The following is a 26,942-nucleotide window of genomic DNA, read 5'->3' on the forward strand; positions in this document are numbered from 1 at the left end:
AAGAATTTTCAGATTCCTACTCGAGTATTTGCAATTTTTTTATGAATAAGCATGTATATTTTGCTAGTGTGCGTAATATTTCTATGACCGTGCGGTGTGCATGTAGCGGTCCTCTTGCATGCTGCATGTAGGTGATTTGTCAACCCCTACCAAACACCCTAGAGGTGGCTCGTAGAGTATTATGTAGATGTATTGCGTGGAGGACATTTCCAGCGCAACACTACGTCCGTCGGATGGGACGTTAAGCCGTGATCCTCTTGACGCCTTTCGTTAAGAGCACGCTAACGCCGACGACGGGTTTTTCGCCACCCTTCCTTTCATATTCTTCCTTCATCATTCATGTTTGAAAAACAACGTTATCAGTGACTATGGATTTCGAGGAATCATACCTGTTTAGCAGTACTTACCTTATAAGACGTAAGATGGCAGTTGGTGAGAAAAGGTTTTGTGGGTGAATCCAATTTATCAGAAGAGGCGGACGATGGGCGATTACAATCATTTCCATATAGATTCGGAAAATGAACCGTCAAAGTTTACACAGGGTAGAACGGGGGCCGGGACAGAAGGGGGTTTGGTTTTTTTTGCGACTAGGAGGTGCTGTCAACTATCATAGAGATGTTATTGTTCATCCTCTGCATCCATGTCAGTTTAGATAACTGAGCGTTAAGATGTAAACTGGAGTTGCGTGACTTTTAGCTGTTGTTTTCTAACCTCGGAAGATTTTGTATCGATGGTAAGTCATATTCAAACGTTTAAATTATAGTAACTCTTGGTATGTTTTTGAAGTTATCGTTAGTTTCGTATAACGTAACGTCTGAATAAATGTAATTTTCGGTCAGTCACTGGGCTTCAGTTCCTAGGTAAGCGTAAACGTGTCCTTGGGGCAGAACGGGTGAGGCGGAATGGGGAAATTAGAAAAAACGAGCGTGATGCGCCCGCTCCCAGCGGGCTTCCCCCGCTCTTTTCAATGCAGGTCCACAGAGGGATAGGCGCGTTTCTAATTTTAAAATTTAGAAAAAAAGGCAGGGTCTTATGTACAAATTTAATTGGAATGTTCATGTACAAATTGAGGTCAGAGGACCTCTTTAAACACAACTTTGGAAGTAATTACACTATCCTCTGTTAATACTTGTTTAGCGTTTTCCTTAACATTTACAAAATATTTTGAAAAGATCTTACTCTAGAGAATGCTACATAAAGTTGGCCATGAGAGAATACAGGGTCAGGCAGGAATAAGCCAGCTCTTTGAAAAGTCTGACCCTGAGCTTTGTTAATAGTCATCGCATAGGAAACCTTAATGGGAAATTGTCTGCGAGTCAAATTAAAAGGCATGGTGGGATCCGACAGCGTTAACTGTATTCTTGGGATAAGGACAATCTTGCCGGAATCGATTATTTTTTTATCGATTATTTTTATTTTTTTATTTTTAAAAATCAATTTTAGGAAACAATAGCAATATTTGGAAGTAATATATGCCGTCGCATGTTCTCTGATAAATTCTGTGCATTTTGGTACCTCATTTGTATAGTTTGGTTGCGTATAAGTTGAGAAAAAGATATCTATACAGTTGAAATAATATAGAGGATGGAAAAAAGAATAGGGTGTTTTCCTTCATCAAAGAAAACGAAAGGCATTGAATGCGATTCGTTACCCACAATTAGTGTATTTATAACATACAAATTAGTTGGTTCTATAAATTCCAGTTTAGACGAAAGTTAATGGTCAATTTTAACCTCATTTGAAGAAGGCCACATTGGCAGCCATGCGATGCCACTCCACGTGACGTCACCGGGACCTAGATGCTATACGAGTAGTCAGGAGTTTTACATAGTCTGAGATTACCAATGCATGCATGTGGCAGAGAGCTAAGGGAAACACATCTTAATAATCACCTATTAAAATAGCCTATGGTCGGAAAGTTTTCTTCGTTTGATAGGGTATTAATAATACTTATTTAAGCCAAGCGCTACCTGCTAGCAGGGTAATCTGCTACCTGCATCGTATCAGCGCTCAAAGCCTCGCTCCAAAGTCACCTCACACGGCGACAGCTGCAACAAGAAATACGTCACACTGGCTTTTCCCCGTATTCCAACTTAGCCGACGCGTTTTCGGGCGCTTGAAAATTTTCACTTTTCGTTTAATCACGAAAAATAGATATCGTATTTAAAAATATAGGAGCGTGAATTCCAGGAGTGATAATCTTTCGATTTAGGAAATTAAAAAAATGGGAAACTATCCTATTATGGAATGAAGAGACAACTCTATGTTTATGCTGTGGCGATTTTCATTGAATATCAGTTGAAGGCTGGGTCGACTGTTCCATTGGTAAGAATTTGGCTCACAACTCGTGTGCTATAGTGGATAGCGAAGCAGATGATTCTGTACTTGTGAGTGAATATTGTGATCAGGCTTCAAAAAAGACTGTGTACTGGTATTAAATATTCATTAAAATTAAAAGACAAGAACATACAAATCAAAGACAAAGAACATCCACATTTCCTTCAATTTCATTTCTTTCGTTTGATATTTTAATATCATGCACCCCAGCTTCCTTGCTGTCTGGCATAAACTCGGCGTTTTCTAATAAAAAAAATCATCATCACTTGACGGAGATATCTAGACAACTGAGGACTAGAACTCGTTTCCAGCTTCTTACGTGAAAGGCCGAAAAAATTGCCGGCGCTTGTAAACGCCGGAAAAAAACTGCTGGTTTTCAGGCGCTTGTAACCAGCGTTTTATGTGAACGGCCGAATTTCTTACGCACCGTAAGAAATTCGTCCGTAAGGAATAGTGCATTAACCCTTCAATGGCTGTGCCTTGAAAACTTACGCAAATCTCACGGGGTATGTCAGGTACCCCATTTATAATTCATAAATTATGTGCTGTATTTTAATCTTTCCTGTAATTCAACACCATGACTCTTTTTTAATGATATAATACCTTGTTATACTTAATTTTTAAATACATTGTTGACTGCATTTAGGATTTTACGTTGATTTTGTGATAATGGCAGGTATCTTTCATATTTTGTTTTTGTAACTGCTCAGGGAAAAACGTTTGCTTTGCAACTGCATTGGAACACTTTTGAAACTGTTTTGAAACTCAGTGACCCCACCAATAAAAATTGAAGTTTTCGAAAACAATTCAAATGTAAAAAAATCAGTCGTCGCCTAAATAACGAAAAAGTGGTTGAGCTCGAATGCAAAAAATATCAAGGGCTCAAAATAATAAATAAAACAATTTTACAGCATTAACATTATTTGGGGTAACAGAGCTACCCCGTACAGTTACGAAAGGGCTGACGACAGCTCACAACATCAACAGGTTGTTTTTTTTTGACCCTCAGACAATCTGGAAGAATCAGCGCAGAGAGATTACTTGGACCTCCGCAAGTGTTCGCAACAATTGACTTGGAAACCAGAAATATATGACCGAAAACCTTAGAATTGATTTCAGACTCGGTCTTTTTTCTATCTCGAATGTTTTAGCCTTGAAACCCCTTAAGGCAAATTCAAAAAATTTTGGTTTGGACCACGAACTTAGAATAATAGAGGTTTGGACCCATATTGTTAGATCAAAAGATCGTATTTGTATAATTTTGCTTAAACTCAACGAAACTTAAGACCTTTTCCCATAAGTATGCCAATTTTTAAGAATATTGCTCGAGGGTAAATTGATAAAATTAGGGGTCGAAAATGACACACGGCCAATGGGACAGTCTGTATTGTGCTGCAGGCTTACCCTTGTTAGCAGTTGTGTCTTCCATAACTAAAATAATCAAATGTCTGAAAACTGAAAATAATTTAAATGTTCAAAACACTAAGTAAACTATTAGCTATAACTTTGACACTAGTAGGTTTAAAACACTGAAACGGATCATTCCTGCTTACGAAGTGACTTGGAGGACTACCAGAACAGTGATAACATAGATGGGGTTGGTGAGGTGGTGACGGTGCTCGCGAGGAATATACCTGAACTATTGTATTTCGTGATTACACTCCTGAAAGGTGAAATGAACTGTGATGGATAATTAGGATGAATGTATTGTACTTGAACAAATTAATAATTATAATATTAATTATATTATAATAATTATATTATAATAATTATATTATTTATAATTAATTAGAGAATTCACATTAAATGCCCCCTGATTTCCTAAAACGATAACGACTGAGAAGAAAATGATTAAAATTATTCAATTTTAATGTAACATGATTAAATTATAACTTTAGGTGGAACACATCCTGAGATACTGCAATATGCTCCTGTGACTGTAATATCCAATGATGAGTGCAGTAAATCCTACGACGAAAGCTTTGTGACTGACGGCAGGATGTGTACACGCGGTGATTCGGGTGAAGGAGGATGCACGGTTAGAACCTCAGTTAGGACCCAGTTTTTAATTTTAATTGTATTGCTGATTCACCTCCAAGCAGCTCCATGTTTACATTTCCTGGTAACGTAACACCACCCCAAATTGTAACATTGCCCCTTGTGCGCTATTTTTCGAGAAATCGAATCGAACCATGCATCATTGACTTAGGCTGGTTGGAAGTCCATAGTCCCTTTGAGTTACTGCTCTTGACGGACCAAAATAGCCTTATATCTAGTAATGTGTACTTCGGTAAAATTTATGCGGGAATTAAGGAATTATGGATTGCGCAGTGGTACGGAAAGGCAAAGGTCTGAAAATCAAACCAGGAAAATTTTTTCCAAAGGCAAATCAATATGTCAATTCACGCGGCAGGGTTGAAAAATATAAAGTGTGATTAATTTTTGAAAATTACAAAGCTTGTTAATTTCAATTCATAATACAGTTTCAATGTGTAGTGCCTAAAAATTTTCAGATTATTCATTTCACATTGCTTAGTATCCAATCTCTGTAGTAACTTACTCTCGTGTAACCATCCGGTGCAATGCCACATCCTTTCGAGCTGTGAAATGAGGTTATTCCAATCAAGAGATTTGGACCACCTCCGGATAAATCCTTAAAAAGCGGTCCACCTTCATCACCCTAAGTATAAAGGAAAATATTCGCTGAATGAGGTACAAAAGTATTTCAAATGTGCAGCACTCGATATTTATACCAAAAATCAAATAATTTTTTGCTATTGTTTCATTTTATGGCCTTTAAACTTTAATTTGATAAGGAAAATTGTCTTGTATATTGATGTGTAAAAGCAAAAGTAAAATAATGTTTTCGCTTGACAATTTTAATTGATAAAAAAAGGAAAACATTGTTTACAGGTTTCAAAGAGCTTTCTAAGACTTTTCAACCTTGTTAAGTTAAAAGTTTTGTTTTGATAATAAGTTACGCTCTAGCATAATTATTACTTTTATTCCAGTGGTAATTTTTAAAGGTAAAACTGAGGTTCTGACCGTGCATCCTCCTTCACCCGAATCACCGCGTGCACAAATCCTGCCGTCAGTCACATAGCTTTCGCCCCAGGTTTTAATGCACTCATCATTGGATATTACAGTCATAGGAGCATATTGCAGTATCTCAGAATAAGGTCCATCTATAATTATAAATAATTCATGCTACATTAAAACTGAATAATTTAATTCATTTTCTTCTCAGTCGTTACCATTTGAGGAAATCGGGGGGCATTTACTATGATTTCGCTAAAAGGAGACTTTGCCTAACTGATGTCAAAAAAGAAGATGAAACCTCTTTTATTTGAAAGAAGACACTAGGGTGGTGCGAAAAAAGTCAAGTTCCAAATTCAGTGTCGTAATAGCGCGGAAAAGTTGCGATACGTTAGTACAAGAAAAACAAAAAAAGAATTATTAAAATCGGACGTCATCTTCCGATCCCGCAAAGCACCTGAAAAATTGACAAAAATGAAAACAATTGTTTTTTTTTGTTGTACAAAAAATTAAATAAACTTTATATTTTTTAACGCTATTGCTAAAAATGATTACAAATAGTATAGGTTTTTAGTAATATATACATATTCATGGCTTTAAACAAATATATCCGGTCGCGAAAAATCATTAAAAATGTATAAAAATTGCAAATTAGGCGATTTTTCAGAGTTGTGTAATAATTATTTTATTAATAATATTTTATGCTCAAACTTTTAGTCTAATATACATGTTTGATTATGCAGCTCTTCCTTTATTAAGATATGATTTAATAATATTTAAACATCCCAGAACTCTCCGGGGGGAGGTGGCCTTACTTCGGGTTCAACCCTTTCCCTTCCCTCAATCCAACCAATGAGGGTTAGTGCAACTTAAATATTTACATTTTTTGTCCTACTTTTAGCTTTTAGTTTTTGAACGCTACTTTATACTACGATTTGGTGGTGAAGTCTGACATAATGGACCTTGATTTGAATATAGCCCTAATAAATCCATCTCTGGAAAGATAACCACAAAGCTTAAGGGATGCCTCTGTTACCAATTTCACTCACGGCTCCACTGCTTGCGTGTGACGTGGGAAGATTTAATATCCCAATCTGTTTTATCGCCTGATTCAATGAAGGAAGCTATTTCTTCATTGGTCATTCTCCGAAGAAGAGGTGGAGTAGATAGTTTTACTATACTCCGGTCAATCAATTCTATATATTCAGTTGCTTTGAAGTCCATGGTAGGAGTAATTAAGTTTCCGATGGGTTTGCCTTTTGGTTAAGCCTGTGGCTTTTAATACTCTTTTTAGCTGTTGCTCTCTAATGTGCCTCCTATAATAAAAAAAACATCGCCATCAATACGTTCTCTGGGTGAGCAAAGTAAAAGTTCCGTTCAATAACCGGGAAAACTACTTAATTTTAATCTTAAGTCAAGAATCAAGAGGTTTCTATTGCTCTGTACACACGAACAGGCATGTAAGATTTAAAATAAAAGTAACTACGTCTTCAAAAGCATCTGAGGGGTTTTCGGTACTTACGTAAAGTCGGAGAACTCGATTTGGATAGGTAAGCCATCTAGCATGTGAAAATGGTCCTGGATCACGGTTTGCTAAGTCATTTGGAAAGTCACCACAAATAATTGCTTGACTTATGTTAATAAGGTATCTTTGGCCCTTGCTCAAAATTTATCCATCCACTTGTAGAATTTCATATTCAATTGTTTGGAAATGCAGTAAATAAATTGGAAGCTTTCCAAAATCATTCAGTTTTAGAATTCCCACTTAAAGATTTTTGGCCAGTTAATTCACAATCCAAATACTGAAAAAGATGGCGGAAAAGTAATTCAATGAAATGAAGCAAACAAACTGCCCACTGCAGCGGATGTCCAATGTGTTCTTCGATTTCTCTCATAGTGCCACCTTTATATCCAATGTTGGTGTTGTGCCATCACAGCAAACTAAATCTAAGTACTTCAACGATACTCCTTGATCAGAGAAATGAGATAATATGAAGGCCAAATGTCTTTAGCAGACCCGAAGCTTGGATAAACATGACTTGCATACACAGAGGACGGTTCTTTTATTAAGGAATGGTGTTCCTCTTTAACTGTCCAACGGTACTCCTTCGATTCAATCATTTCTATTTCTAGGGTATCGTCTATCCTTCCGTCAAAGTATTACCCGTGTAGTTCACCTAAATCAATTTGCAATCACAATGCAAAGCTGTAGTTTGTGATTTACCCCTCTGGATTTACTGTAAATCGCTTTTAGTATTTCTCATTTCCCTTCTAATATCACATCATTCAATGAACTTGAAGTATCTCCTTCAGTTATAACACCAATGTCTTCAAGTGCACTAGATTCTATAACAGCAGCTGCACGGTCACAATCACAATGCAAAGCTGTAGTTTGTAATTTTACCCTCATTTGCCGTGGTGACAAATTTTTCTTGGATATACTACACATTTAATCTTCAAAGTCATCAAATTGCTCCTTGATTGTAAAATTTTGCGTGGCGTCATTTAAAACCTTAACATCTTCACTCTCGATTTCAACAGGGTTTACATGCTGCCTTTTTAAAGCACAATTTTGCCTTTCAAGTCTAGTGGTCAGCTATATTGTTTTTTTTTTGATCTACTGGATTAACTAAAACTTCAATAAAATTTGTCATAAATAATTATTACATAACTCTGAAAAATCGGCTAATTTGCAATTTTTATACATTTTTAATGATCTTGCGCGATCGGATATAACTGTTTAAAGCCATGTATATGTATGTATTACTAATAATCTACACCGTTTGTAATCATTTTTAGCTATAGCGTTAAAAAATATAAAGTTTATTTAATTTTTTTACAACAAAAAAAATACAATTTTTTTCATTTTTGTAATTTTTTCAGGTTCTTTGCGGGATCAGAAGATGACGTCCGATTTTAATAATTCTTTTTTTGTTTTTCTTGTACTAACGTATCGCAACTTTTCTGCGCTATTACGACACTGACTTTGTAACTTGAGTTTTTTCGCACCACCCTACTAGACACTCAGATAGGAATACTGTTGAAGGGTTTTGTCCAAATACGCCCGGGTTTAAGGGAAAAAAGCATTTAAAAATTTAAAAATATGGTTACCTAGATTATAATGTTATAATTTTCTTTCATTGTTCAAGGCCGATTTGGCCGAGTGGTAGCGAGTCGAGTTTCACTGTTGAAGGGTTTTGTCCAAATACGCCCGGGTATAAGGGAAAAAAACATTTAAAAATTTAAAAATATGCTTACCTAGAATATAATATTATAATTTCGTTCATTGTTCTAGCCCGATTTGGCCGAGTGGTAGCGAGTCGAGTTTCCGTTTTGAAGGACCAGGGTCGAGACTCTGAGTGAGTAAATTTTTTCCAGTCTGCCAACTCCTCCATTTTTTGTAATCTGTCCCATCGTCTTCAGATTTGTTCATTTCAGACGTTTTACATTTTTTTACTTCACTTCTTTTTGAGAATATGCACTAAACTGACATTTATGTCGCAAGCTAATCCTTGCTTCAAATCATTCTTTCCGTTGCCAAGGTTCATCCAAGCAGGAATCACAAAACCGTGGTGCTGGCACCGAAGTGCAGGGAACGGATTTCCAAAGCAAAAGATTTTAAACATACTGTCTTCGGAGAGTTTCCAAGGCTCCATACGGGAGAAAAATATAAAATCAGGGGGAACGAAACTCGACAAACTTGAAATGATCAACAGATGGGTAAACGATTTGAGGAAGCCAGGAACAGGAATGAGCCGGTGATGACCCGGACGTTACAAGAATATGCTATTTCAGCACATATCTCCAGGATTTGAATTCTCTGCCAGTGCTTCTTGGATTGCATCTTTCAAGAAGAGACACCGGATCGCAGGACCTAAAGTAACATAATACGAGTCAACGAGCGAGCAGGCGTGTGCTGAAGTAATATTGCAATCAGCAGTGACGTTTCAGGAGCAAACACAAAGCCCAATCCGCAAATATAATAGATTTTGTAATTAATACAGATCAGACCGGGTGTCCGTAGAGGTGGATATAAAGAGAACGCTCCCCAAGAAAGGAGAGAATATTGTTCAGGTGGCTCTTGGGAGTGCGGTCGAAGTAACACACTCGTACACAGAGCAGGATGCTACTACGGCCTCAGGAAAGCTGCTTCCTAAAGTTTTTATTGTGCATGTCAGAACCTGGAGGTGATTTTGGTCCGCGAGTGTGTGAAGAAACAGGAGAGTGAATTTTTAAATGTTTCTGTTGTGTATTCTAAATCTGGAAAACTTACGACTGGGTTATATTTCAAGTTTAAAAAAATGTTCTCCAGCCATGCGTTAAGAACAATACATTTTATTGCTTATTGCTGCGTGGGGGACAAACAAATAGTGCCATTTTTGATGAACTATTTATCGACGAGGAAGGAGAACCGATATGCAGCGTAAAAAATATACCACCGAAGTGCACATCCGTAAGCCAACCGTGCGATGTATATTTTTACAGGAAAGTAAAGCTGTTTATTGCACGAATCCAGAACAGCACCTTCCTCCTTCAAGGGAAAAGAGAGATTTCCTCACGTGAGGATGGAATAAAAATCCATTCAATCGTGCATCATCAGTTGTCCCCACCAGCGTTCAATGATAAGCAGACGTATGCATAGTATGCCTCGAAGTTAGTAGAGAATTGAATTGTTTTAAAAAAATTAAGGGAAATATGTTTCTCTCAAGACTTAAAGAAACGCCAGTACGAATACTCAGGTAACAGTTTCATAGAATGATCATGGTGATTTTCAATTGTGTGATTTACTTGTTTTTATGACAATAGGGAAGTACACTAGTGTTTCAAATGCACCAAACACATTTTTAAAATTAGAGTTCAGAATAACATAATGTCGTAAAACCACAGTTTAAATCCTAATTGTGAATACTTGATTCGAGATAACCGTCCGAAATATGGAAAAATTCAAAGGCCGCTAAAGCGGGTGTCCATGTTGAATATTGGCCGTGACGTCACATCGTTTTCCCATCTGTTGATCATTTCAAGTTTGTCGAGTTTCGTTCCCCCTGATTTTATATTTTTCTCCCGTATGGAGCCTTGGAAACTCTCCGAAGACAGTATGTTTAAAATCTTTTGCTTTGGAAATCCGTTCCCTGCACTTCGGTGCCAGCACCACGGTTTTGTGATTCCTGCTTGGATGAACCTTGGCAACGGAAAGAATGATTTGAAGCAAGGATTAGCTTGCGACATAAATGTCAGTTTAGTGCATATTCTCAAAAAGAAGTGAAGTAAAAAAATGTAAAACGTCTGAAATGAACAAATCTGAAGACGATGGGACAGATTACAAAAAATGGAGGAGTTGGCAGACTGGAAAAAATTTACTCACTCAGAGTCTCGACCCTGGTCCTTCAAAACGGAAACTCGACTCGCTACCACTCGGCCAAATCGGGCTAGAACAATGAACGAAATTATAATATTATATTCTAGGTAACCATATCTTTAAAATTTTAAATGCTTTTTTCCCTTAAATCCGGGCGTATTTGGACAAAACCCTTCAACAGTATTCCTATCTAAGTGTCTACTTTCAAATAAAAAAGGTTTCATCTTCTTTCTTGACATCAGTTAGGCAAAGTCTCCGTAAGCTTAAATTGATGGACTACTTGGATGGTAGTAATGTCGCATTAAATATTATTGGTTAAGGTAGCTGACTGGCGATTACTAACTTAATTTCACAGATGCAGAAACTATATTTACGTATATCCACAATGATATACCTACCTTGGAATGAAGAATACCTCATTTTTATATTAAAATAGAATGTAATTGCACTTTTCTGGCACAAGGACTTGTCCCAGATTAAGGCCCTTCGAGTCAAAATGCGTCAGATATGCGGTTAATTTATAATGGAAAATTGCAATTACATTTTATTTTCTATGTTAAAATTCCACTCTATTGCTCCTGAGTGAGTTTTTTTTATAGATTTTTTTCTCCCAGGCAGCTGAATTTTGTGACAGTTGTTGAATTCAAAATTTAATGAATTCTTAGTGCTGTCCAGCTTTCTTTAGTTCTTGAATAATTATCCGTCAGAGGAAATAAGCCATACAAAAACGCGAATAGTCTTACCCTTATAAGAAGAACCCCATCCACTAATCCACGCTGGATCATTGGCATATGTATCGTTGTTTGCTGGAAGCAAGGCCTGTGATATGTTCTCTGGAAAGAGATGAGAAGCCTTTGAATAGATAAGTTCTCATGTAGCCGTTGAAAACAATCTTGCGATGAAATTCTCTACCATGTGTTTTGTGGAATTATTAACTCGGCCGGAAAAAAGGATGATTCCCTATCAGTAGGGCTCTTTGATTTTCGCGAACGCGAAATTTCGCAATTTTTCGCGAATTTCGGCACATTTTCAGTATTTACCCGAATTTCAATGCTTTTGACTTTTTCTGCGATTTTTTCCATGATTTTGAAAGAATTTTTGATCAATAGCTACTTTTTAAATTTCAAACAACCAAAAAGCGCTTCTGTTTTTTTAAAACAAATCCGCGAATAAAGTTGAAGCCGCGAAGTTAAACTACGGACTCTCGACGCCGCCGTATTTCCCCATCCCAAAAACTCACATTCGAAACGTTATCATTGACATCGCTACGCCGCCATTAAGTTCTTTTTTCCTACCAACTAAACATTGCTTGTCCCGACAGTGTCGTGAAGAAGAGCTCCCAAAGCGGCCGACAGTACGTTGAAGACACAGGTTCATTCAGGAGGAATTTCCCCTAGTCCCCGATGCACATTGGAACCGGTCTCTACGCGAACCTCAATTGCCCTCAAACATTGTTCCGAAAAATAAATCCGCCCTCGAAGTGCGAATGCGTTGAGGGCCGTGGCTACTACTGTTGCGCTCTGGGAGCCCCCAATCCCAGACTGCGTGCGAAGAAGGTGGTATGGTGACATATTTGGAATCAAATGCACACGTGCTGCGATAATTTCCACTAAGATCGAGTATTTTAATTCGTCATCAAAACGATCTTTTCATGATGGCCGCCGTGCGCAACAATTTTCGAAGCTCCTTTTCCAGCAGTCCTCCGTTGCGGCCAAAGTTCGTTTGCGGGAAATGTCTGGATTTTTGTTATCGATAGGTAAGTGGTTAATACGTGGGTTAAAAGTGAAAGTCATATTCCTTAGTGTGATTTTTTGTCGTTTGGAATGCTGAAATTCGTTAACGTGTTTACGAGTAAGCTGGCGAAGGATTTTATGTTTTTGACAGACAAAACCAAATTGTAATATACAAATTCTACAATGCCGGAATTGATTGCATCATGAGGATTCCTGACAGAAGCACCTAGCCACAGTTCTTCACAAAAGCAAGGAGTCCCATGACGCTGGACCATCGGCATGACAGGTGTCACTGCAAGACTCTTTAGGTAAATAAAAAATAACCAAGCTAGATAAAGAACAGTTCAATTATGATTTAACATAATAGAAAATCTTGCTCTAAGAGGTTCCTCAATAAAAACTGCCCTGGTTAGTTTTTCTTAGGAGTTAAAAGAGGCTGTAAAAGATAGGCCATTTAGAGTAAAGTGCGACGAATCATCTGAGAAATGCATCTTCATTGTCATTATAAACCCACTTAATTGCTCAAGTAAGCGGTGTATTTATGTAATGTTGACTCTGTAACAGTTTGAAGCCCGTGGTATTTTCATGTGCAGATTGCCAAAAAAACAGGGCTTTTATTGTTTTTTAATAAATTATTTCCTAATCTGAAAATAACATTTAGGGGCCACTAAATGACACCACCTGCCATACAAGAAGACCGGATAGCTATAGAAAGAGGCTAAATAGTTCAGGACAGAGAAATATGCGGGGAATATTTTTCCCCAGAATCAAATACGAAAGCCTGAGCTCTACTCAGGCTCGGGTCCCTGGCTGAAAATATCCATCCCAAGGAATATTTGGGCTTCAAAGTGTTAATGGAACCATTCCATGAAGACACATATATAGTCTTGGGGCTACAAGCTCAACTTAGTAGCCAGCATGGTCTACACAACTTCAGGAGCTCAACATGTATTACACTATGCAAACTTATGTCCTTGAAGAAAGCATCAATACCTGTCACACCTAAGGAGCAGGTACCCTAATGGATCACATTGTGCCAACTTGTTCCTATTCCTGTATTAACGAGGTGCATTAGATGGGATACGTTAGCGGAATACATTAAAGAATATTGTAAGGACTTAAGAATTTTGGCCAACTTCCGATGAAGAGATTAGTTTCATGGTATAAAATTGCAAGCATAAGTAGACTGTTTATTATTTTATATGTTAGGAAGTTGATAAGTTAAGTTTGAAGCTTTAAATATTTTGCATTATCTTGTGATCAGTATTCTCCCTTTGATATTAGTTGCTTAGTAGTATTTGGCTCGATAAAAGTTCATTTTGTTCTTGAAAAAGTATGTTTTATTCAACGATATTTTTACCACCTTTATCACAATATGATTCTTTTTACCGACTTTAGATGCTGAATTTTGGTCCATTTTTATGCCGCCAAGTGAAGATTTTATTTACCATAATTTAGGAGCCCTACCTATCAGTATCGGCTTGAATTCAACGGAGACCCCGGGTGAAAAAGAAAATATTAGGCAAAAATGCTGGGGAGACGGTCGGGTAATATGGCGTCAGTGAGCGGAAGGCTTGTGGGTGATGGTGGATGATGGAGATATCGGCATCTAAATTTACATTATACCCTGCGAGAAAACCTCTGGGGTGTTTGGCAGGGGGTGAACAATTACCAGCATGCGGCATGCAATAGGATCCCCACATGTACACCACACGGTCCAAAAAACATAACGCATAATAAAAAATCTTACTATCACATTCATGCAAAGGCAAAACTTGCCAACTACTCATTATGGTTTTTTTGCCAATAAAACTAGAACACACGACGCATGCTATTAGGCATAACAAAAAAATTAAGAAACATGCAAAGCATTTTTTTCGAAGATGAAATCACCTCCTATGAGTGAAAGCTTTTTGTCCACGACTGCTTATACGACGAGTGAACTCGCTTTTCATGAAGCTATATTTTGGGGTCGATCCACAAGCCGCAACCCGGTGGACGCACACGGTGACTTTAGCCTCAAGCCGCTAGCACGCCGAGTTAACACGGTAGTAATCTGCATGCATCTACCTGTACCTTCTTCCCTTCTCCTTTTCCCGAATCTCTATATATATAAAAGAAAGTCGAAAATCGTGTTAGTTAGAACACTTATAACTCGAGAACGGCTGCACCGATTTCAATGAGATTTGGTTCTTTAGATTCGCCTTAGGCGGGGTTAACATATAGGCTATTAAAATAAGGATAATTTCACAAAAAAAATTCATCTCTTTCCTATGGACATGCTTTTAGGAGTTATAGTAACACAACAATTGATAAGTCGGTCAAAACTACAAATTAAATAATTTGTTTTGTTTTTACCACTTTAATAACTGAATTTAGTAACAATATAACATTTTAATTGCTAAATATATTCAAAATATTAATTAAATTGAAATTACATTTAAAAAATTTAATTCGAGCTAATTGTAAGCCCAGCCGTGGCCCAGCTCGAGTTGACACTTCACTACCGTGTTTGTAAACAAATCTCCAAGCAATTGTTTACAAACGTAATGTCCGTGTTCCTGTCGAAGAATCGAGTAGTTTTAACTCATTTCCTTGGAATGAATACAAATTAGTTTCAGCGAAAGGTGAGCTCATTAACAAAGAGTTCCAGAATATGATTGATCACCAGAAGAATCAAAGATGGTTGATTTAGCGAGCAAGAACGAAGATGTGGATGACTAAAACGAGGTAAATTCAAATAGTTCGTACTCTGCATGGATTCGAATCTTTTAAATGTGTAACAAACGAAGACGAAATCACCAACTATCTATCTGAATATTTTAAGTCCTTGGACGTACCTGGCTTACCAAGGCACGATTTACAGCAAAGTGTAATTTCTGTGTTCATGATCTTTCGAAGCCTAAACCAACCATAACTATCCAACGGAACGTGTTTGGTGATTAAAAAAATTGGTGATGAATGTGATTCACGCAACTTTACTCAAAGGAAAATTCAAAGGTTAGGAAGTCCTTATTCCGTAGATTCCATGATCTCAACTCATATGCCCTTTTGAGCTTAAACGTATTAAATTTCCAATTCGTGTTGCATTCGTGATAACGATTAAAAAAATCGCAAGGTCAGTCTTTCAGTTTTTGTGTTGTTTGTGCTCATGTACTAATGAAAACCCATGATTTTCTCATGGTCAATTTAACGTGCATGTTCACGAGTCGATAAACCATCCTCTGTATTTCTTCCTTCGCTTCAAGTGCGTAGCTAGGATAGGGGGTTTTGGGCGCAGCTAACACCACGGGTCTGTAGGGTATAGAAAACTCGCTAAGGTAAGCGGGAAGTGTGGGGGCACTTCCTTCAGACATTTTTTAAGATAAATGGTTCAAAATAGTGGGTTTTGCGACTGTGTGAATAGTTAAATATGTTTTATTTGTTAGTCATCCGTCCCCCTAATATTAATGACAAAATCTTTCATAAAAAAATTCTCTAAGCTCTTTGGGGGGATGGGGGGGGAGTTTATCTCCCAAAACCTCCCCTCGCTGCGCCACTGCTTTGCTTCGCTATATTTATTTAGCTTCATCTTGCGCCTGATAACAAAACAAAAACTGTTGTTTATCAGAAGGTGCTTGACGCAAGATATTAAACCCGAATGTGTAGGGCTCACCGTGGTGCGTTTACGCATGCAGTACGTTTAAGCAGAGCATTTTTTCCAAACAGAGATACTGAAACTGGCGCGCCTTAGGTCATTTAATGCGAATGCTGCCTCATAGGGGCTTTTTTTGCACGATATTGAGCATCAGTCAAGCGTCGGTCTGGGGTTGTGTCAACCTCCCCCCTGAATGGGCCAAGTGTATGCAACAGACTTGGGCTTAAAAACATTTTTTTTACAGCTAATAACCAACCATAGCTAATAATAGCCAACAACTGAATGCGTATAATTTTTATTTCATGAACTGCTTTATTAAACCACAATGCCCAACATTTCTTAACCAAAAATGTAAGAAAATTTGTTGAAAAAAATCCGCGTAAACGTACTCCGATCCACCCTATGTAGATTCAATAAAGAAAATGTCTTTCTGACAAGCAATTTTGGTACTCATTTACGTAGTTTTATTGAATTTGTATCCTTATTTTATTATAATAAACATGGTTAAAAACGATACAGCCGCTCTTGATTTATAAATGGTGTAAGTAAACTGTAAGTTCATTGATTGTTAGGCGGTACGAAGTTCGCCGGGTCAGCTAGTATACAATAAAAGTAATGGGTGATTTTCTTTAATTCATTTTTCTCTGCATCAAGTCCCAATCACAACAACTTTATTTGGTGTAACATTGGAGTTGAATGCTTTCGGAAAGCGGTTACCAGTTAAAAAAAGACGGATATTTCTTGGAATTAACCAGTAGCAAGTAAAAAATAATAACTAACGAACACCACATGAGCAATCCAATTTTTTCCTTAAGATTATCACACAATCTCAGCTATAGATATGGAATATTTCGCGTATAGGTCCTACCTTACCTTACCCGGTACCATGATGAGTACCCGAAGGTGACGCATGAATGCGTCGAGACTAGTTTTCGAGTAAACATTAAATTGGACATACACCACATCCTTTGCACTTCATTTTACATCATTATGTTCCACTACATCTCGCCTCACACCGCATTGATTACATTTAAAATACCTATGTAAAGCTCACCATATCACAATTGTTTCTTTAAGCTGAGGAAACTTTTCTAATAGATAATTGTATAGAGTAATAGGTAGTATTTGTAAAGAATAAAAGTGAGTTTGTTTAATGAAGGCAAAGCGCATCCTTAGGAGATCACACCGTAGGCAAATATTAGTATTATCAGTTTTCGTAGTTATTCACTACTTATACAGACCATTAAATTGGAGTTGTTCTGACAGCTTCAGCAAGGCAATATCATTCACAAGATAGTCGTTTGTATATCCATCGTGAATAATGGGCTCCGTAGATTGCACAATAACTCGCGAGCTTTCATCGCCGTGAAGATTTGTAACTCCCGCGTGGATGGTGAACGTGGAACCCCTGAAAAATCCACACATGAAATATAATTTTACAATGAAATCGCGATCATGAATTCCAAATTTATGGCAAGCAATATGACTTCCTGAAGGAAGTAAAAAAAATCAAATATCCTCCTCAGCCATGTACTACTCTGAAAATCGTATTAGGATACGTAATGTACTGTTAGGCCACCCGGCGTTGCTCGGGGAGGATAGTACACAGAGAAGAGGGAAACTTGGAACTTGGACTTGGTGATCATAAAGAATTTTTATGTTCTCTCTTGGGGCGTGTCAAGAGTTGTGGTTAATAGGTTAACCCCGTTGGTTAACCTATTTTTTACATCATATTTGATAATAAACCAATAGATTTTAATTGTAATTTAAAAATTTACTTGCCTTATGTTGATGTTCAACTTCGAAAATCAATACTTCATTCTCGTTGAATAAAAATATTGCCATTTGGCCATGCAGTCTTTTTTAATGAAATGACAGCCGCAGTTTAATCTAAGTTGATGATTTCCTCACTTATCAGTGAGAAATCGGACTCAGGTCACACTTTCAAATCCTTCATAATTCTCCCACATAATACTGTAAGCTTTATCTGGAGCTTTAACAACGTTACCTCCTCACTTATTCTTTAAGTTAGGATACCTCTAGGAAAACGTTGATTCTATTACGGTAATCTATCTTTTTTAAAGTAATTACTCCTTGACACCTTCACGAAATTCGACTCACCCTGTTGCACATAGAGCCGATGTTAGCACATATGAAGGATGAATGATCACGCCTCCACAGAATTCATTTGCATCAGAGTGTATGGAAACCTGGAAGGGAATTTGTCCTAGTTCAGCTGAGAACCCACCAGAAATCTTAGGCTGTACTGATTCGTACCCTGAAATATGATAATCCACGTATTAGAATGCTGACAGTCAAGGATTAATTTCTAATAAGTGTATGTATAATCATGGTTAGAAAGCTTTATTGATTTTGGCCACACTTAAGACCTGCAACTCTTTAGTTCTTCTGCTGTGTAAATGAACTTTATGAAGAAGTTATACGTAAAGAAAATCTATGATAATTATAGTAGGAGTAGAAGAAATAAAAGCTTGGCTATTTTCACATGGTAATTCATTGTGATCGACCATGATTTCAATACAGCGTATCATTGCCAAAGTGGTTATCATCACAATAAATTACCTTGTGGAAATTCGCGAAGTTTTTATTTCGTCTATTCCTACGATATAGGATTTCCACAAAGTTACGCCCGTTACTATTTCTTATACTATAATAATTTGCTATTTGTGATATTTCAACATGGAAAGGATCGAAAATTTCATTTTTTCATTTTCATGATACTGCTTCAATTTATTGTAACAAATATGTTCTCGAAATTGTGATGATAGGAAAAAAAAATGAAGTTGATGATGATGATAATGATAGAGGTGTGAATCCAGCTGTAATGATAGATTTTTACAAAAAATATTATTTGTTCCGATTCAGGCAACAATTCGTAAGTAAAAAAAGAATAGTTCATTTTCGTAATCAACTTCACTGTACTTAAAATTTCATAAGTAGCATTCAGGGGTAGGTAAATCGATATTAGTGAGTTGTACTTTAAGTTCTCTCCAAAGCTATTCTAAAAACAGTGAATGGCTCTATTTCCAGGAGTTGGACAACGTTAGGCACGAAAAAATTCGGGCACAGTGTTTTGAACTATTACTGCAATATATTTTGACATATTTTCCCAAGTAACTATCGAAAAATAAAAAAAAAATCTCATATTCGAAGTTATGGGGCATAACTCGAGTTCCTAAAGTCAACGATAATTGAATTAGAGGTGGTGATGATTCTCGGCCAAAACTCATATTTGGGTTTCATGCCACAATTTGAATCTGGTAATTTAGGTAAAATTTATTTAATCATTTAGGTAAAATATCTAAGTTTGACTTGACATCTAACTCTTTTTTAAGAGAGCAATAGGGAGGATATTTACCGCCTGACCCGAAGCATATTATATAACTCTGATATTATGCAAATCATGAACATAATTTAGTTTTTAAACCCATAGCTTTTTTATCCTGCAAAAATATATAATCATAACTTGGTATTCTTTGTGTTTATTTTCAGTTGATGTTTCCCATTATCTTATCCATATTAGCCAGAATATTTTTTAAAACCTTCTCTGTTAATGCCATGGTGGCTGTGTCATCGGAAAATCTTAGCATGTTAAATTTTTCTCCATGGATATTCACTCAAGAAGCCTTTTTATTGATTTCATTAATTGCTTTATCGATATGGCAAGTGGCATTACGTGTCATTTCATCATAACTAAGTTATGGCCACTGTCCACAGTCGAGACGGAAGCGTTCGGGGAAGTGTGCTGGAAGTGTTGCGGGAGTGTTCAGGAGGCGTTTAACGGCATGTAGACGTTCCCCGGCAGCTCCCCGAAAACTTTCTTATGGCCTGGTTACACGATACATTAACACGTACGGGTTAATGTCTAAATGTATGAACGCGAGAATGAACGCCAAAATGCACCGTGTAACCACCCAACTTGTGCAAATGCATGAACGGAAAATAGAACCTGTTCTAATTTGATTCATGCATTCGTACATGTTCCGTTCCGGTCCACCAAAATCATTCACGCAAACGTACATTAACTTGTACGTGTTAATGTACCGTGTAACCAGGCCTTTAGAATGTATTGACAACCACTAGCCTGTGTTTAGTGCAGAAATGAAGTAACCTTTCACCTCATTCACTTAGTATCTTATTATTCCGCTCTATTTCGATAGTGAATTTGATGCTCGGGTGTTGGTCGTTCCTTTGGTCCAAAAAAGCGTGAATAGCGTCTAGTCCATGAGGCCATATGATGAAGGTGTCATCAGCATATCTTGGGAAGCATTTAGGGCGTAACGGAGCAAATGAAAGGGCTCTCTCTTCAAAATCCTGCATATAAAAGTTGGAAATGGCTGACTACAAAGGGGATCCGATTGCAACTCCATCTGCCATTTCGTAGAAGCTACCGTTGTATTTAAAAAGGTGGATGTAAGCGCATGATGGAATAGCATTACTGTCCCACTGTCAAATTTCTCCTCCATAAGTTTGAACGTATCAGCAAGAGGAACCCGTGTGAACACGGAAACAACATCCAAGCTGACTATGATATCCGTCTTCTCTAAAGTAAGCTTTTCCAAGATGCCCACAAAATGCGATGAGTTTTTTATGTGGATTCCTCCCAGATTTTCCCTTCTACTCCACGGATCACTTATAAGAGACCGCTTAATCTAAGTACCATCTTGAAAGCCACCCGCCCTCTTCAAAAATCGCATTCAGTCACCACTACCCCACCCTCACCGTGCAACCGTCCCAGATGTAAAACCGTCAAGATTTTCTCTCCACCTCCAGCCTCTTTCCTCCCCAAACTTAAATGCCTGCCGATTTTCCCCTCCACTACTTGTACGTCCACCAATATCATTTACCTCCTCCATTGCAGCTTCTGCACCGCTCTCTATGTTGGCCAATGCTCCACCCCCCCCCCCCCCCAACCTTTGAATAAATAATCACCGCGCCTCCTGCTGTCCGTCATCCCCCCACGCATCCCTCCCAATCCCCACACATTCTTTGTCTCACGACTCCTTCTTCAGTGAATGCTTCAAAGTATCAGTTATTGCATCCCTCCCCCTACTGACTCCGCCCTCAATCTCCACACCCTCGAATTGGCGTGCTTTTGGCATCTGAAAGCCAATAGGCATTCAGGGTTGAACATTTCCTGCTAAGCCTCCCTCCTCCCTCAACCTCCCCCCTCTCCCTTTTCCAACGTACTTCTTTCCCGCTACCCATTTTCCCTTTCGCTGAGGAAGTGGTTACCAGGGGCGCAGCTAGGAATTAAGGCTAGGGGGGGTTTTAAGGCGCAACTAATACTTACGGGTGAGGGGGTATTGCATACCTACCAGGGTAAGCAGGAGTTGAGGGGGTCCTCCTCCAGAAAAAATTGAAGAGTAATGGTTCAAAATGGCGAGTTTTACGGCTTTCTGTGGGATACTTGATAAATCCTAACACCATTCTATAACTAATAATGATCCAAATAAGTAAAATGGATTAAACTTAAAAATTTCTCTGAGCTCTGAGGGGGGGAAGGGGGTTTATCCCCCAAAACAAGGTCGGTAAAAGCCAGGTCGTGACACGCTCCCATCTTGGTTCCCGCCTGTCTGTTGTTTACATAGGGCATGTGAATTAATTTCAAAAAATTGTGTGTTGCAGTGCTCCGCATTGCTCCAATTCCACGAAAAACGGAGTAAGAATATTTCGTTTTCCTTCTGATCCTAAAAGAATGGCTCTGTGGTCGATAGATTGCAGAAGAAACAAATGGAAATGTACAATAACATCGCGCTTTTTGCTTCAGTTATTTACATCCATGATTGTCTTGTCATTGTTAATTGTCTGAGTCTAATTGCTCAATTTGGAATGCATTTCCTTCGTGCAGCATTTGCTGCCTCAAAATCAGTGATTGAGTTTGGAATCCATCCTATTCTAATTAGGTAATCCTCTGATGTGTATTCATTTATTGCAGTTATTTGTAAAATCTTAAATGTACCTAAAGGCTCACCTGAGTGCACACTGACATTACTGTGTCACATTATTTGCCATGATTCTTGGAATATTTGCATGCGGATTATTCTAATATTACATTTATTATTGGGATTGGCAATATTTACAATTTCTAACTAATCAACATAGGCCTCAACTTAAGACAATTAATAAGCATTCAATGAGAGTATATTATTATCATATGGAGAAATCATATTATTTTGAGTTTAAAAAATGTATAGGGACCTTGTATTACGAACTAAGAAATCATATTACAGTAGAGTTATCAGTCTGGCGAAAAACCTGACCAAAATATCATGGTAAGTAATAAAAACCGATCCCATGCAAATGGCAGTATTTGCCAATCAGTACCTCGCCAATGTGCCCCTATGCATGCAGAATTCAATAATATGTTGGGACAGCTTTAATACTGACCCCTGTCAACATATAAGATCCTCAATGACCCTCTTTCCGGTAACAGAAAATGAGGTATTGAAGCACATACATAGCCTAACGTTGCCTTCTACGTATTTATATTCATATACCTACCAAGGTCTGTAATGCCCTGCCTTCATGCTTAAAAAATGCTCCTACGAGGGCAAATTTCAACTACAATCTGAAACTCTACCTTGTTAACAAAAGCTATTTTAGCACAAATAATCTTCAAATGTGTATGTATTATTTGTATTGACTTGTACTATATTTAACAATGTAAAGTCATGGGACCAATAAGAATAATTATTATTATATCTATGCTGAAACCCTAATATATTAGTAATCAATCCGGAAAAAGAAAGTAATTAGTGAATCCTACAACCTATGCGGTAGAGCAAAGTGTATAATTGCCTATGGCCATGGAAAATTTCATGCACCTTACTTTCAAAATAAAGTAGAAAAATCTAGATACATTAGAAACTATTCACACAGAGCACTATGATGGGAATGTTTTGTCGCGTGAGTTGGACATTTTTTCAGGGTTGAAACAAGGCCCTGAGACTAAACAACCGCCCAGATTAGGAAGTATACTATAATTCCCTATGGCCGTGTAAAATGTCATGAACCTGAGTTCCTAAATATGGAAATGAGACATGGTTCCTTATACCTATGCACCCGGTGCGCTGTAGTGCGAAATTTTTTTTTCGCGTGGGTTGTGGATTTTTTCAGAGTCGAACCTAGATCCTCAGGGTCAAAAACCGCCCGTATTCGCAAGTATATTATAATTTCCTATGATCGTGGAAAATTTCATGAAGCTGACTTCCTAAATAAGGAAATGAGACATGGTTCCTTATACCTATGCAGCCGGAGCGCTGTAGTACGACATTTTTTTTCGCGTGGGTTGGGGATTTTTTCAGAGTCGAACCGAGATCCTCAGGGTCAAAAACCGCCCGTATTATGAAGTATACTATAATTCCATACGACCATGTAAAAATGTCATGCACCTGAGTTCCTAAATATGGAAATGAGACATGGTTCCTTATACCTATGCACCCGGTGCGCTGTAGGGCGAAATTTTTTTTTCGCGTGGGTTGGGGATTTTTTCAGAGTCGAACCGAGGTCCTCAGGGTCAAAAACCGCCCGTATTATGAAGTATACTATAATCCCTACGACCGTGTAAAATGTCATGCACCTGACTTCCTAATTAAGGAAGTTAGACATGGTTCCTTGTACCTATACACACGGAGCGCTGTAGAACGAATTTTTTTTTCGCTTGATTTGGGCACTTTTTAAAAATCAAATCAAGGTTCTCAGACTAAAAATCTGCCCGTATTGTCAAGTATACTATAATTTACTATCACTTTGGAATATTTCATGAATCTAACTTCATAAATAAGGGAATAAAACATGGTTTCTTGTACCTATGCACCCGGAGCGCTGAAGTAAGAAAATGTTTGTCGCGTGGGTTGGGAATTTTTCCAGAGTCGAACCGAGGTCTTCAGGGTCAAAAGCCGCCCGTATTATCAAGTATACTATAATTCCCTATCACTTTGGAATATTTCATGAATCTAACTTCATAAATAAGGGAATAAAACATGGTTTCTTGTACCTATGCACCCGGAGCGCTGAAGTAAGAAAATGTTTGTCGCGTGGGTTGGAAATTTTTTTCAGAGTCGAACCGAGGTCTGTAGGGTAAAATGCCGCCCGCATTATCAAGTATACTATAATTCCCTATCACTTTGGAAGATTTCATGAATTTAACTTCATAAATAAGGGAATAAAACATGGTTCCTTGTACCTATGCACTCGGAACGCTGAAGTAAGAAAAGTTTTGTCGCGTGGGTTGGGAATTTTTCCAGAGTCGAACCGAGGTCTTCAGGGTCAAAAGCCGCCCGTATTATCAAGTATACTATAATTTCCTATGACCATGGAAAATATCATGCACCTGACTTCCTAATTAAGGAAGTGAGACATGGTTCCTTGTACCTATACACACGGAGCGCTGTAGAGCGTATTTTATTTCGCTTGACTTGTAAATTTTTCCAGAGTCAAATCGAGGTCGTCAGACTAAAAAACCGGCCGTATTATTAAGTATACTATAATTTTCTATAATCTTGGATGATTTTATGAATCTACCTTCATAAATAAAGGAATAAAACATTGTTCCTTGTACCTATGCACCCGGAGCGCTGAAGTAAGACATTTTTGTCGCGTGGGTTGACAATTTTTCCAGAGTCGAACCGAGGTCTTCAGTGTCAAAAACTGCCCGTGTTCGCAAGTATATTATAATTTTCTATAACCATAGAAAATTTCATGTACCAGACTTCCTAAATAAGGAAGTAAGACATGGTGCCTTACAACCCATGCATCCAGAGCGCTGCAGTGCGAAATATATTTTTCCCGTGAGTTGACAATTTTTCCAGAGTCGAACCGTGGACTATAGACTCAAAATACAGACGTATCATAAATTTTCATTTTATCAACTATCTATAACAAAACTTTCACTTCCCTGAATTGATTACGTTGTGAGAAAACCGTGTTTCCTTTTACCTATGTCTCCCGTTTAAATGCACGTAAAATTTGAATTCCCGCCGCGCTAGAGACTCAAGATGGCGGATTACATTGGTCAAGTGCGTGACACGACCTGGCTTTTACCGACCTTGCCCCAAAACCCCCCCTCGCTGCGCCACTGGAGGTTACAACCTCGAAAGCTCCCAAGTTCTATTTTTCCTGTGAGTGTTTCTTCTTTTTTTGTGTCTATGCTTTTACATTAGTGACTTGATACGTGAATATATGTGTATCATGATCAGGGCATCATGCACTTCCTCTCACTTTGCGTCCCTCCCGGTGGCGAAACATGCGGCCACTCATCGGCGCCAATTCAATGACTGTTACAATGTATCAGTTTTGGCCTCCCTTCCCCCACAGACCACCCAATTAAACTAAATTCCATCGAATTAACCTACATCTGGCTGTTTAAAGCATTTCTTCCTCCCGGCTTAAATATCAACCGATAATCCCTCAATTGCCTCAGCACATTCTTCTCCCCCCCTTTGGACCCTACCTCCCCACTATTTCCCCTTCACTCAGCTCTCTTTTATCCTTTACCTACAGTCTCCTACCTAACTCTGAGGAAGGTGGATGTATACCACCGAAAATTTAGTTTAGTGGTATTGTGAATTGTGTATACAACTCACACAATCGATTTTGTTCCTCAGATGTTGAGAAAGAAGCTATTGCTTCGAAAGCTCCGAATCATATATTTTCCCGAGTGAGTTTTTGTTTGTATTTTAGAGACAGTCACTCGCGTTTTAACCATATATGCCTCCTAAGGTTTTGCACTTTATATTACTAATCGTTTTAATGATCAACGAGCTCATACAATGATTTCACTTTAAATTATTTGATGAAGGTATTACGTTTATTATCATTCAAATGCTAATTTCACAATGATTAATGTTATGTTAGAGGTAATGTGGGGGATGAAATATAAAATAATAAAGTGTTTTTACCATCTTCAAGTGCCCTTAGCCGCATGATTCTTTTCGCGGAAACTGCCACCGATTGCCTGCCAATAGGACGAAGTCTTCTAACGTCAAATGCCTGTAAAAAGAATGTCATATACGTTTTAGATGCTCATACTAAATATTGTATGCAACCTTATGTAGCAGTTGCGTTGTAAACAATGTGTAGTTTGAAGAAGGTGATTATTCTTATAATTGTTGCAATGAGGCATGGTAAATATTTTGCTCTGCATTTATTTTACGCTTTTCAGGTTTCGTTTTATTATTAAACTTTTTGAATATATTTGATATGATAGCAAAGAGCGTCGTGTGTCAGATAAATTCATTGGGAAAGATTGTGTTTCATAAAGAAAAAAATATATGTTAGACTTTTTCGGTTTTTATCAAGCCTTCTTCTATGTGAAAATTGGTCTCAATTTGTTGGGCTAGCAAAAACATGGGGAATAAGGGCAATATCTATTTCCCTGTGTCTATTTGCGGGTAGCTGACGTTGACGATTTATTGGATAGACTGAAAATTAACTCAATACATCAGTAATTGGAGAAATAGATAGAAGAAATGTCGTTCATAGCTGATACGAGTAAGGAAATGTATTATTCTATGGAAATGTCAGGAAATAGTTTTGCTGGGAGTGAAGTAAAATAAAAAAAAGGTTTTCCGTTACTGTAAATTATATTTTTTGCAACAACTCAATTAAAGCTATTGTAAGAACTAGGCAAATATGGCACGTACCTGTACTTGGGCACAGATGATCAAGACAACAACTACTAAAAAGGTATTCATGTTTGAAGTAGAACTATCAGTGTGGGCCTACAAAGTGCGAATAAGGGATGGAGACTATCGGAAAATATGCGGAGATAATCATCCACGGATATCGCAGTATGCCGGTCAGTATCTTGAAACTC

General features: G+C 37.8%; 1 protein-coding gene across 1 annotated transcript; it reads right to left on the reverse strand.

Annotated features, from left to right (window-relative positions):
* Positions 1 to 4,772: 4,772 nt before the first annotated feature.
* LOC124173508 (chymotrypsin-2-like) lies at positions 4,773 to 26,942 on the reverse strand. Its single transcript, XM_046552955.1, has 7 exons — positions 26,770 to 26,942; positions 26,026 to 26,116; positions 18,224 to 18,380; positions 17,344 to 17,510; positions 11,476 to 11,565; positions 5,383 to 5,522; positions 4,773 to 5,017 (listed from the first exon to the last, which is right to left on the reverse strand). Exons 1-7 carry the CDS (start codon positions 26,818 to 26,820, stop codon positions 4,856 to 4,858), a joined length of 858 nt encoding a protein of 285 aa, XP_046408911.1. The 5' UTR covers positions 26,821 to 26,942; the 3' UTR covers positions 4,773 to 4,855.

This window comes from Ischnura elegans, unplaced genomic scaffold, assembly GCF_921293095.1.
Source record: "Ischnura elegans unplaced genomic scaffold, ioIscEleg1.1, whole genome shotgun sequence".
NCBI classification, from domain to species: domain Eukaryota; kingdom Metazoa; phylum Arthropoda; class Insecta; order Odonata; family Coenagrionidae; genus Ischnura; species Ischnura elegans.

Bases quoted from the DNA above. Each gene is read 5' to 3' on its own strand.
- LOC124173508 (XM_046552955.1), bottom strand. From the start codon at position 26,820: ATGAATACCTTTTTAGTAGTTGTTGTCTTGATCATCTGTGCCCAAGTA. The intron at 17,511-18,223 runs GTGAGTCGAATT...TGGATTTTTCAG, and splicing joins TCGGCTCTATGTGCAACAGG to GGGTTCCACGTTCACCATCC. The intron at 5,018-5,382 runs GTCAGAACCTCA...CTTTATACTTAG, and splicing joins CGGGTGAAGGAGGATGCACG to GGTGATGAAGGTGGACCGCT.